This window comes from Crinia signifera, chromosome 2 (assembly GCF_055691185.1).
Source record: "Crinia signifera chromosome 2, ASM5569118v1, whole genome shotgun sequence".
In the NCBI taxonomy this organism is placed as follows: Eukaryota; Metazoa; Chordata; class Amphibia; order Anura; family Myobatrachidae; genus Crinia; species Crinia signifera.
In genome coordinates this window covers 258,606,927-258,620,936 of record NC_139218.1, presented here as the reverse complement: position 1 = coordinate 258,620,936, position 14,010 = coordinate 258,606,927, and the positions used below count along the sequence as shown (strand labels likewise).

Genomic DNA, 14,010 nt, shown 5'->3' with positions numbered 1-14,010 from the left:
AGTATCTTACAATCTAAGGGGAGAGTGAGACAAACAGGAGACATGAGGTGCAGGCAAGCAGATGGTAGTGCTGCTTTCAGACCGCAAAACTGGCTTTGACCAGGTATTTTAAAACGTTTCTAAAAACGGGTCTGCCAGCTAAAAACCCTTTCACACCGCATGTCTTTAAACAGTATTTCTGTGCAGTTTTTGTCCTTAAACGGTATTTCAATGCAGTTTTTGTTCTTTCACAACACTAAACCCATTTTAACCCATAGAAAACAGTGGATGAAAAAACGGGTCTGAAACGGGTAGGACCCTGCTTTATTACCGTTTAGAAATACCAGTTCTATAGAACCGGTAAATTCACTCTGCACCTTTCAGACTGCACAAATTACCGTTTTAAAATGGTAAAAAAATGGCAAAATAATGGGTAAAAAGGGTGGTAAAATGAGGCAGGTGGGTGGGAAGGCCTTAAGACTAGGTTATGTGGAGAAAGGGTGCGCTTTGATGAACAGGATGGTTTTCAGTGCCCATTTGAAATAGATTTTATAGATTATATAGATTTAATATGCAGAGAGCACAAAGGGGGGAAGATGATGAATTTTGGAAAATTCAGGTCAATATATTTCCTTCTTTATGATCTGTTACATTTGCAAACATTCAGAAATGTTAGTGGCAAGTTCAGGGATAGTGGACATGGCTCAGTGTGAGATCTATGTTTGCTGGTAATGGTAAGTGGGAAGGAGTTAAAAGGTGTACAGTGTCTACATAGACAGACAATAGGTCGACACCAAAAGGCTGACATGCACTAGATCAACATTGACAAAAAGTTGACATGCAATAATTCAACATGGTCGAAAGTTCGACACAAGCAAAAATTTCAACTTGAAAAAGGTTGACACATGAAAAGGTTGACATGAGTTTGTTCCAATTTTGTCATTTTACTTTCTATTAACCCCTTCCCGACATTTGACGTACATTTACGTCATGGTCGGGAAGTACTTCCCGACACATGGCATAAATGTACGTCATGGTTTCTAACTGTCACTGCGTCTATAGACGCGGTGACAGTTAAGAGATGTCTGCTGTCCCTGACAGCAGACATCCCCCCTCGCCGCCCAGGGAGGGCAGGGGTGCCCCCCCCGGTCGGCGATCGCTGTGATTGGCTGTTCAAATCTGAACAGTCAATCACAGCGTTTCCTGTGTTACCGGCGGCTAAGCCGCTCGGTAACACAGAAAACGGTGGTGATCGGTGCAGCACCGATCACCACCGAGCGGCAGCACCCCCCTCCCACCCGCCGGGCACTCACCCGGCAGCAGCAGCAGCTCCCCCGGCTCCACCGCTACGTCCGGAGCGCACGCTGCGCTCCCCTCCTCCCCCCTCCCCCCCGCAGCAGCAGCAGCAGCAGCAGCAGCAGCAGCATCATGCTGCTGCTGGAAAAGTTAAAAATAAAATAAAATAAAAAATAATGTGCAAATGTGTGTATATATATATATATATATATATACACACACATATATATATATATATATATATATGTGTGTGTATATATATGTATATATATGTATATATATATATATATATATATATATACACACATATATATATATATATATATATATATATATATATGTGTGTGTGTGTGTGTGTGTGTGTGTGTGCGTATACCGCACCGATCACCAACGATCGCCAGCCCCCCCCCCCCTCCCACCCAGCAGCCCCCCTCCCTCCCACCCACCCGGCTGCCGCAGCGCCAGCACCCCTCCCACCCCCCCGCCAGCCGCAGCGCCAGCCCCCCTCCCAAAGCTGGTGACCAAAATGGGGTCACTTGTGGGGGGGTTCCACTGTATTGGTGCTTCGGGGGTCTTGCTAATGCGACATAGCACCCGCCATTCATTCCACCACCAAAAATCACTCCTTCCCTTCTGAGTCCTGCCATGCACCCAACTGGTATTTTTTGGTCACATGTGAGGCATTGCCGTACCCGGGAGAAATTGGGGCACAGATTTTGGGGTGCTTTGTCTCCTTCATTCCTTGTGAAAATTAAAAATTTTGAGCCAGAACTGCATTTTTGTGTAAAAAATTAAATTTTTTTACACAAAAATGCAGATCTGGCTCAAAATTTTTCATTTTCACAAGGAATGAAGGAGACAAAGCACCCCAAAATCTGTGCCCCAATTTCTCCCGAGTACGGCAATGCCTCACATGTGACCAAAAAATACCAGTTGGGTGCATGGCAGGACTCAGAAGGGAAGGAGTGATTTTTGGATTTTGCAGCACAGATTCTGGTTGAATGACCCCTGAAGCACCTATACAGTGGAACCTCCCCACAAGTGACCCCATTTTGCAAACTACACCCTTCAGGGAATTCATCAGGGGGTATAGTGTACATTTCAAACCCCCAGGGGTTTAACCAATTTTGATACAACTGAGCTGTGAAAATGAAAAATTAATTTTTTTCATTTTCACAGCCCAGTTGTATCAAAATTGGTGAAACCCCTGGGGGTTTGAAATGTACACTATACCCCTAGATGAATTCCCTGAGGGGTGTAGTTTGCAAAATGGGGTCACTTGTGGGGGGGTTCCTAACTTTTAGCATCTTATGGTGCCTAGAAACCTACATGGTGCCTAAAAAATAATCTCATAAAAAGGAGGCTCCAAAATCAAGTAGGTGCTCCTTCTATTATGAAGCCTGTGGTTTGGTCACCGTGCACACTAGGGCCACATATAGGATATTTATGAAAACAAAAGAATTGGGGGAATCAATTTTTAGTCACATTTCTCTAGTAAAATCTACTGTATTCGTTAGAAAAATGTATTAAAATTGAAACTCTGCAAAAAAAAAGAAATTTTGAAATTTCACCTACACTTTGTTTTAATTCCTGTGAAACACCTAAAGGGTTAACAAACTTCCAAATGCTGTTTTGAATACTGTGAGGGGTGCAGTTTTTGAAATGGCATCATTTATGGGGGTGTCTCACATACAAGTCCCTCAAAGTCACATCAGAACTGAACTGGTCCCTAAAAAAATCAGTGTTTGAAATTTTCTTGAAAATTTGAGAATTTGCTATTCATATTGTAAGCCTCCTAGTGTCCCAAAAAATTAAAAGGAAGTTGAAATAATGATGTCAACATAAAGTAGACATATGGTCTATGTTAGTTATTCACTATTTTGAGTGGTAAGATTATTTGTCTCACAAGCAGAAAATTTAACATTTTGCAAATCGCAAAATTTTCCATTTTTTTCCGACATTTTGGTATTTTTCACAAAAAAAACACAGACTGTATCGACGAAAATTTACCACTAACTTGAAGTACAATGTGTCACGAGAAAACAATCTCAAAATCACTGGGATAAGTAAAAGCAAAAAAAAGTTATCCCCACTTAAGTGAGACATGTCAGATTTGAAAAAAATGGCTCTGTCAGGAACGCAAAAACTAGCTCTGTCAGGAAGGGGTTAATGTTCAATAACAAATGATTATTTTATTGTTTTCCCAACATAATTATTATGCTAAGAATATGTACTTACCCCAGTCTTTAGGTCTGGATTTTGTGCTCTGGTGTAGTGAAATAAAAACTATAGGGGTGAAAAGAACATTATAAAATAAGAGCACAACATATAGTTAGAGTAAATGTGACATTGCTATACTTACTCTTTTGTAAATTTCTTGGTTATTTGCCTGGAAAAAAATATTAATAGAAAAGGATTATCCAGCTTTTGTTAAAACCCATTGCCCATGTATACTGCTGGTAATTTGCAGAACCCTTGGGGGGGTTTAAGGCATTGTTAATCCGCAGAGCATACATCTCATGTTGTAGCACTATAAATGTTCTACAACTGAATGTATGCAAATAAGGCACATCTATTGTTGTAAGGACTAAGGAGGTGTAACTCTGATAACAAATATAGGCTGGTGCAAATCACCTGCAGCCTTTCACGTGTGCATATAGAGGGTGGGCACACTGCAAGGCGCATACATCTCGATATACTGGTGGTTACTGTATATTCATTTATTACTATGCAAGCAATGTAGAAGCACATATGGTTGATAGGTATTCAATTGTGCAGCATAAGACACTTTATTATGTCACCTGTGCACCTAGACCAAGCATGGCCAAACTATGGCCCTCCAGCTGATGTGCAACTACACGTCCCAGCATGCCTTGCCACAGTTCTGCTATTAGGGAATTCTAATTCTATGGCAAGGCATGCTGAGATGTGTAGTTTCACAACAGCTGGAGGGCCATAGTTTGGACATGCCTGACCTAGACGGTCTCTCCAGCACACAATGAGGTGTACATCTATTTTCTTCTCTTTTCAGACGCACTTTCTAACTAGAAGACTTCAAAAGTTAAATATCACATCAAAATTCCAACTCCCTAATATGTCAAAACTATCCTGTTTCATTATACACCATTTCTCTGAAGAAGTGGACTTATACACGAAACGCATTGCAAACCGACTTATTTTTAGACTATTTCTATTATATTTAATAGTTTTCTTTATTTTGTCTTTCCATTTTTATTGTAATTGTATTGCATTAAATGTTTTTGCCATAATGGTAAATAAACTGTGTAGTGAACTAATGGTGTGTACACACTGTAAGATTCCTTTGCAATTCGACTTAAGATTCGATGGTGGCTTTTTAGAAAACCTTGTCTAGAACCCTTCGACTAAACATGGCATACTTACAGTACCTACTTTGTGTGCCTCCTCTCCGGGAGAATTGCAGAGAGGAGACACTGCAGGGCACTTCAGGGGATGAGATCGAATGGTCATTAGGCCCTGCCCCCAACATAGAGAAACATCTGCTTTTTATGGGTCAGTTGTGAGAGGTGGAGCCAAATGACAAAATACAGTTATTTTGCCCTGCCCTCTTCTCACGGCTCCGGCAATAGTGAGTTACATAAAATCCTGCCTGATTTACTTGGTGTTTGGATCGTATTATCGACCTGACTTAGGTCGACAGTCATTAGGTCGACACCGTTGGGTCGGTGGGCAGCAAGGTCAACAGGGTTCTAGGTCGACATGGGTGAAGGTCGACAGGTGTCTAGGTCGACATGGGACAAGGTCGACATGGTTTAAGTCGACAAATGCGTTAGGTCGACCTGGGTAAGATCGACAGGTCGCGAGGTCAACATGGGTTTTTTCACTGTTTTTTTACCCGAATGTCGACACAGTCAACATGGACACAGTTGGAAGTCAACCGCAGCCCCGTGGATGGTAGGGCATGAAATACCACATGTCGGCTCAAAAAAAAAGTGAAAAAAAAAATTCAACCTCAACCCATGTCGACCTAAAACCATGTCGACCTTGTCCCATGACGACCTAGACACCTGTCGACCTTCACCCATGTCGACCTAGAACCCTGTTGACCTTGCTGCTTGTTGACCCACCGGTGTCGACCTAATGACTGTCGACCTAAGTCGGGTCGACAATAGGACTGTATCCCTCACTTGGAAGCAGGCAAAATGTGCCAGAGTCACCTACTCTTCCAAAGCTGCAGGAAACTACCCCAAAAATTGGGAGGCTAGACAAGGATCCCGACATTTAGAAAGCCAACAGCAGCATCCTGATGTTCAAAATCCCGAGGGGTTCTGTTGTATATTGTCACCTTAATCCACATTCATAGAAGGAAAAAAGGCTCTATTGTGTCTGATATGAACAGGTTCATGGTATGCAGCCCTGTACTGTCTACCCTGACATGTATCAGAAGGCACAGAGTCCATGCATTGAAGAACTTCAACAGTGAACTTGAATTGCTAATATATGAATGCATAATGCAATTGTCAAGAGATGTTTTTTTTTTTTTTTTTTTTTGTGGGGACTATTGAGTTAAACAAGAACTCAGGCAAATTGCAATCTTGTGCATTATGGTCACCTGTAAATCACAGGCGCAAAGTGATCAGGATACAGCAAAGAAGACAACAAACCATTTGGTGATTATGGGCCTACTTCTGAGTCAGGCAGAAAGTGATGACATATAATCTTATTGAAGTATAGATCTAAAACGTCTAATACCGGTATACGAAAGAACACATTGGGACTGGGGAACACAAATTAGACAAACATATAAAAGTCCAGTACCGGTATAATTCCTGGTGCAGCAACTGCTGAATTTGACTCCTTTTAGGGAAGTACAATAATGTCAACTGAGCGTAGGTACCACCTGGTAATACCACCTGTGTGCAGCGGCAGACTTACCCCTCTACTGCCGCTGCACACACACGGCACAGCGTGTTCCGGTATTAGACGTTTTAGATCTATACTTCAATAAGATTGTTACAATGGTTAGCTACCATAAATTCATTTTTTAAATGCTGTGCGAATTGTGCATGATACCAGTTTAGATAAATTATCACTTTTTGTTTTACCGAATCACTGTGTAAGGCAATTTTATATTTATTTTTATTTTTGTTAACTAAGCACAGGGTGCCCCACCCCCACCTGTCTATACTGAGCCAACAGTGCAGTCTCCTATCCATAGGGGGTCTGTGAGTGGAATAGGGTGTTTGTGGGTGGAGATATACTGTAGGGTTATGGGGTGTATGTTGGGGGACAGGGACTTAAGTGTAGGATGTGTTGGGGGTAGCGGTATATGAGTTAGGTTGGGGGTAGAGGGGTATGGGATTCGTGTAAGAAGACACTTTGGATGGACAGGGGGAGAAGGGTGTGTGGGTATAGGGGTATGGAGATAGGTGTTAGGGGTTGTATGTGGGTTGTGTTATGGTGGTGAATAGGGGGGCAGAGAAGTGCAGGGTTAATGGGGGCGCAGAGATGCAGGGGGATGGAGAGGTTCATTGGTGAGAGAGAGGTGATGGGAATGGAGAGGTGAAGGGAGTGAATATGAAGGGGGCGGTGAGGTGGAGGGAGTGAGAGATGCAGGTAAGGAAGGTCTAAATGGATGAACAATACCTTAGGGCCCTCCTGCCTTAACTATCCCATGTCCTCCAGAGCCTTAATCCTGGTTTGCAGAGGAGTCGGGAGCAACATGTCTAACAGCCAAAGGTATAAGTTAATATAAGGGGAGGGGGGTCTGCAGAAATCTTAATTAGAGGACAGGTGGCTGTTAATATTAATAATACAACAGGGAGGGGGCTATTAACACAACTACAGGGAGGGGGCTGTTAATAAAACTACAGGGATAGGGCTGATATACTGTATAATAATTATACTACAGGGAAGGGGCCATGGCCTGATAAACCAAAAGGCTGATCAGGCTGCAGCCTAGAGCGCTGGGTCCTCTGGTAGGGGCACACATGGCCACTAATCGCCATGGCTCACGGACAGGCAGCCACAGTTAGTGATTGGCTGCCGGACCATGAGCTCCAATTGGCTCACTAGCCTGTGCCATAGTTGAAATGTCTGTCGGTGATGGTATGAGCCGCTCAACTGCGTAGGAACTGAGCGCACATCACATAGGGACGTGGCAATGAGTTCTCTCCTCCCCTCTTATATGGAATTAATATGGGAATGATTAAGGGGCACTACGGGGGGGGGGGGGGGATTATGTGTAAGGGACAATACTGCGGGCGTAATATGTCATGGGCATTATGTGTGTGGCATAATGTGTAATGGGCATTACGGTGTGCACCAATGTATAATGGGCATTCCGGTGTGCGCCAATGTGTAATAGGCATTATGGTGTGCAACAATGTCTAATGTGCATTATGGTGTACAATAATGTGTAATGGGCATTATGGTGTGCTGCATAATGTGTAATGGGCATTACGGTGTGTGGCATAATGTGTGATGGGTACAGCAATGTGTGACTGTGTAATTGGCATTACATTGTATGACAATGTGTAATGGGCATTACGGTGTTTGACAATGTGTAATGGACATTACGTTGTGCGGCAATGTGTAATTGGCATTATGGTGTGTGGCATAATATGTAATATGGTAATGCAGTGTGTGAACGTGTAATTGGCATTCCAGTGTATGACAATGTGTAATGGGCATTACAGTGTGCATAATCTTGGCACAGAGTGTCTAAGGGGCTCTTTCAGATCGCTATCCCGGGTCGGACTCTTTCACACTAAACCCGTCTCGCCCATTATACACAAGATGGACCCTTCTTGTAATCCAGGCCGATATGCCAGGTTGGTCGACCATGATTATTCAGTTTAGTGCTTTCACATCGCTCCTCGACCGGGCAATAACCCGGGTTATAAATGCAACCTGAAAGGCGTATGAGGGGCTCTATCTGGCGCAATGTGTACAAGTGGCACTACTACTGTATGTGGTGTAATGTAAATAAACAGACACTACTGTGACACTATTATTTCTCCACGCCACTTTCCCACAAAGCCTTCGGTGCACATTGTTCCTATTTTGAGTATGAGGGGGCCCGAAGCATATTTTTGCACCTGGGCCCATAACTCGCTAGTTCCGCCTCTGCCACCTGCATTATCCTTTCCTTCCCTCTTACACATGTACTGTATGTGCTATTGTTGTTATTATGCTTCATTTTAAATCCGTAATATTTCCGTAACATACAGTATGCCTTTTCCTTACCTCATTGACCTTCATTCTATTGTAAATGGAGTTACAAAGGTCCATGAAAAAATTTGAAATCTGAAAGACAAATTTAGTTAATACTATATATATATGCATGCTCTAAATGTAATTTGGAGAGATTATAAAATGGTGTGATTGTTAGTCCACTAAACTAACAATGCTGTACAAAACAACTATGCATATTTCCTCGATTGCAAATCTATCAAAACAAATCAAACTTCAAAAATTGTATTTATTCGTAACAGCCATCTAAATGTAAAAATTAATCAAAACATACTGTAGAATACACATGGAAAAATTATCTAGAAATGCATATCACTTGAAAATGTACTAAATTCTAAAAACACATAAACTTATAGAAATATGTTAAGATTTTAGATTTAAATTTTTCTTGCTGTGATGAGATATTTTATTAATGCAAAAAAGAGTTGTGACTTTGGGGTTATTTAGACCTGATCATATGGCAGGGAATGTGCAGGCCTAGCGATAACTGAATGACTGCACATGCGTATGGCTCATAGTACTCATGCGTAAGGCCATCCTGTAATAAAATCATGCTACTTTTTTATCGCTTGCCATACGTAAGTTGGGTACTTGTGTAGCTTTACGGCGGCAGGCTACTCTACGTTTTCAGCGTAGGCTAAGCTACATTTTCAGCGTAGCCCAATGGCTGCCTAGTGTAGTCAGCGTAGTGTCCCCACGGCAGCCCTGCGTAGTCAGCGTAGTGTCCCCATCAGGCAGCGTAGTCACTGTACTGTCCCCGCGATCTGCAGCTTTGTCCCTGGTGTCCCTGGCAAGCCTAGTGAGCGCCACTCACACAGCGCCGGTAACCGCCAGATCCCCTGCGCTGGTGGACACTTGCGGAGAAATGATCATGCGGTGCCGGTGGAGAGGCGCTTGTGCATCTTAGTAATTCTTGCGGCAGGGTACGGCAACCCTGCATGTGTCTGCTTCAGGGAGACAGGGTTAGGGGTTCAGTAGCACGTGCGTCTCGGCACAAAGAGGGGTACGGGGGCAAGTGCGTATCATGCACAATAAAGGACGCATTTGCCAGTGCTCCATGTTACATACTGGCAAATGCCTCCTTTTTAAACACCACTATCCATGCCAGCCGGAAGGACGCGTTACGCATCCCCCTGACCTGTTCATACCCCCACTATCCACGTCGGTGTGGAATTGACTTTATAAGGTGTGGCGAGCGCAGCGAGCCATCGAGCCTGAAGCATGGCGAGCGGACGCGTAAAACGAGCCCTGCGAAGGGACGCAGAATACACATCAAGTAATTCATGTCCGCTCGCCACGCTTCGGGCTCGGTGGCTCGCTGTGCTCGCCACACTTTATATAATCAACTCCACGCCGACGTGGATAGTGGAGGGTATGAACAGGTCGGGAGGACGTGCACCGCGTCCGCTTGCCACACTTCGGGCTGGCATGGAAAGTGGGGGTGTTTCAGGAACACATTCACACCTGTTATGTAATCCATCTTAAACAATAATGATGACACGTGTTTACTGCGCTAACTATGTAAGCTCTGGCTAGCCACGAACGTACTGACAACGCTAGCTACACACTAACTGCGTAACACTAACTGACTACGCTAACTACATAAGCTCCGGCTAGCCGCGAACGTACTGACTACACTGGCTGCGGGAACACAACGCTGATACTGACAGGGACGCTGCCTACGATAACTACGCTGGCCGCGGGAACACTACGTTGATTCTGACAGGGGCTGCGGGAACACTACGCCGATTCTGACAGGGACACTACGCTGACTATGTAACTGCCGCCGTGAAACTACACAAGTACCATCCAGTGTTTGGGGTGGTAACTGTCCATTTTCTGGCAGTGTCAGGGAAAAAGCAGACGTGCCTAGACGTTTGAATGGAAGTTGTGTGATTTCAGCATTCTAGTGCTCTTAAAATATGCTTCAAAGCAGTACCTAAAATAATAATGTCCATAGTAGTGCCCCCAATTCATAATATGCATCAGAGCAGTACCCCCAATTCATAATATGAAACATATTTGGGACCCCAATTCAAAATATCAATCCATAAAATATGCTATAACTCATGGAAATATATGCATGTAATCAGTCACCAAAGAGTTAAAAATGTGATTTCTACAATGCATATTTACTGTAGAACCTGTTTTGGCCCTGGTGAGAATTAGTATGCACACAATACTGTACAATGCTTAACTATACATACTGCCTAAGAATGGACAACTTTAACCCAGGGCCATAACAAGGGGTGTGTGAAGGAGAGCACAGGGCTCCCATTCTATGCACCCTGCAGCCAAGATCTCAGTTACAGCATGACTGGTCCTTTAGGTCAGTGTCTGAGGCCCCCTGGAGTGTCCTGAGGCAAAGCTGCACTTACCTGTGCTGGTGAGTCTGCCCCCAATGTGGCCCTATGACCTTTGTGTCTCCATTAGTCAGGAATGTGGTCAGGGGTGGGGCTGACACAGGGCACTGAGCACCTCTGCTCAGGGCCGGCGCCACCACTAGGCAGGACTAGGCATTTGCCTAGGGCGCCGGCCACAGGAGGGCGGTACTGAGCCGCCGAGGTACCATAGAGAGGTACCAGAAAGCATCCCATCCCGCCCGGCGCTGGATCAACGCTGCCCCCCCCCCCCGCGCGCCGCCCGCTCCCTGCTGGGGGGGGATATCCAGAAAGCATCACATCCCGCCCGGCGCTGGATCAACGCTGCCCCCCCGCGCGAGCCGCCGGCTCCCTGCTGGATGGAGAGGACGATTGGGACTCGCAGCACCCGGAAGCTGCCTATCAGTAAAGCAGGTAAATCGCTCCGGGCGGTGCCCGCCGCATATCGCCCCCCCCCCCGTGCTGTAGTAAGTGTCAACCACCAAAAACCACACCCCCCCGGGTGGGCGGGCGGCGCTGGGGTTTTTTGCCTGGGGCGGGCGGGGGGCTTGCACCGGCCCTGCCTCTGCTACAGCACTAATTTAATCTTTTTGGTCAAACAGGATTGTAAATGCATCTCTGAATAGATGTATGTGGGTATGGGTTTACCTCAGATTAATTGAACATAAAATTATTCACTTTCAATTGTTGTTTTTGACTTGCAAGCTGTTTTTTATTCAGGAAGACCAAAGAGATTACAAAATGTAAGGAAGTATAGGCCGTACATATCTCATGAGACATAGATAAATAGTACATAATAACAAAGGCAAATAGACAGCAAGAATGCAAATACTTAAAAAAAATCAAAAAAGTATACAAAACAACAAAGAAAATAGATCAAATGCTGTAGTCTATTCAACCCAGGGTTTCTGTATTATTTAAAGGTAAGGAAGCAAATAAACATAACAATAAGAACAATCATATTACATAATAAAAAGTGAAGAGAAAAGGAAAAACATTGAAAGAGGTAAGTGGGAAAGGAAGACGGGGGGTATGAAAATAAAAGGAGTCCAGAAGTAGAAAGAGCCTGAGATTGAAACCATGGAGACCATATTGTGTGATAGTTATCAGTCGTGTTATTTTATAGGCTATCAATATATGCAATGCAGGCAATATATTTAACTTTAGCCCCCAGAGCAGCCCAGAGAGTGGTCGATGGTCTATTCAGTGGTTAACTATGAGGGTTTTGGCACCATTACAAATAGGATGATCTTGGATTTTGAAACACTAGTAAGTGGGGTGTTTAATAAGGCTATCACGGGATCAGGGATAAATCTTGTACCGAGGGCTTGAGAAACAAACAGTATGGTGCTTGCCGAATAGTGAGGTAAGTCGGTACTTATATGTTAGTTGGGCGCCCACTAAGCTATTTGCTTAGTTTTCCGCGTCCCCTAGCCACGATTCGGGCTCGGTGACTCGCTGGGCTCGCCACACTATAAAATATCAACTCCATGCCGACATGGATAGTGGGGGTATGAGTTTAGTAACTATAGTGGGTGCCCAACTAATATATAAGTACCGGCAAGTCTACCCTACATGAAAGAAAGTGTCTTCTTCTCCACAGTCTCCAACTCATTCTGGATGTATTAATCAAAAACAAAACACAAACAATATGCTGGATTAATAACTTTAAAATTACTTAGTAGTGTAATTTATTAATAAATACATATTATTAAAAATGACAAGATAAAATTACCCATATAGTTGAAGATAGTCAAAAATTAAATGCATGCAATAGTAAATCTGCTTATTCATCCGACCGGATTTGAAACAGTTGGACAATCAATGATATCAATGATATCTGACTCCTGAAGTATGAGGCTCATTCTAAGCAAATATAAATTTCAACACATTATCGCTGGAGTATAATGCAAGATGTTCCTTGATGGGAAGCAATTAGTCCTCATCAGTGGACGGTGTGCTTGAGTTGGTTCAGATGTCCCAATGAAACGGAGTCCCAAAGATGTCCAAAATGAGAGAAATTGTTTAGAAGGGTCCCGATCTTGTCCAAGCAGCATTATAAAAGCCTTTTATGGGCATAAAGTGTTGCACGCTGCGGGCGTGCGACGGCCGGGACGGAGCGGCGCCTCCGTCCGGCTGCCCGTCCTTCCGGGTGTGACGTCAGGTTGCCGAGCAACCTGGGACGCCGGAAGACGCGGCGGACGGACGCAGCCTCCGTCCCCCAGCCCTGCGTCTCCCAGCAACCTGGGACGCCGGCGGGCGGCCAGGGAGCTTCCTGCTCATGGCGCCGCCGTTGTGTAGCAACAGAGGACGCCGCCGGACAGGGAGTCAGGACGGCCTCAATAAGGCCTAATAATACGGACCGCAGGTGTCCGTGGGGACAGTTAATACTGGCAGGGCTGGGCGTCACTGCTGATTGGCTCCCTAGTCTCATTTAAGGGAGCCAGCCCAGCCCTGCTGGTGATAGCTTCTGTTTGACACTATTTACCTGCTCCAGCACGTTCCTGTCTGTGCTCCCTGTGATTCATCCCAGTGGAAATCTGTCCCGTCAGTTCTCTGGTTCCGTGAGTTGCCCCAGTCGGGGTTTATTTTGTTCCATTCCTTCCCCTCGTTTGCTTTATTTCTGCCTTATTATTCCTTTATAGCCGGTCAGGCTAGTCTCGTCATTTTGGGGTTTGTTTAGTGCCCAGCAGGCACTCCCTTTCCGCTTCCCGTTATTACTGGGAATTTCCTTCCTTGGTTCCTCCTTATTGTGTGTTACTTTTGTTGTATGGTTTTGTGGTTTGTGCGACGGGTGTCGCAGGTCGTAGCGACTAGGTCGCTGGCGCATAGCGGCATTAGCCAGGGCCCGGCAAGCCGCCGTTTGGTTAAATTTCAGTTAGGTCCCTTAGTCAGTTTTTTCCTTTTGACCGTACCCTGGGGGGGTCCCCGGCTCTTTTTCCATACCTAACACCTGGCTGTACCGGAGTTAGGGCGGGCTTAACTCGCTCTTCCAAACGTGACGGCTACAGGCGAAGCCTAGAACACCTGCAGGAGTCGGTCACCCAGCCTGGGGGGTACAACAGAGTCAGAATAGGGTTTGCCGTGGCTGTCCTGAACAGCAGTCCCGGCTGCGGGGTCA

At 44.9% G+C, this 14,010-nt stretch overlaps 1 protein-coding gene across 3 annotated transcripts in view; it reads right to left on the bottom strand.

The window, feature by feature from the left end:
* NMS (neuromedin S) overlaps positions 1 to 14,010 on the bottom strand; it is a 74,133-nt gene that overhangs the window by 24,597 nt on the left and 35,526 nt on the right. For 2 of the 3 annotated variants that reach the window (XM_083174365.1, XM_083174363.1), the window contains exons 4-6: positions 8,503 to 8,562; positions 3,638 to 3,664; positions 3,514 to 3,561 (exon numbers count right to left, since the gene is read on the bottom strand). In XM_083174365.1, coding sequence (XP_083030491.1) covers positions 3,514 to 3,561; positions 3,638 to 3,664; positions 8,503 to 8,562 — 135 coding nt within the window. The remainder of the gene's footprint in view (positions 1 to 3,513; positions 3,562 to 3,637; positions 3,665 to 8,502; positions 8,563 to 14,010) is intronic. The other variant, XM_083174364.1, reaches the window with a different exon arrangement.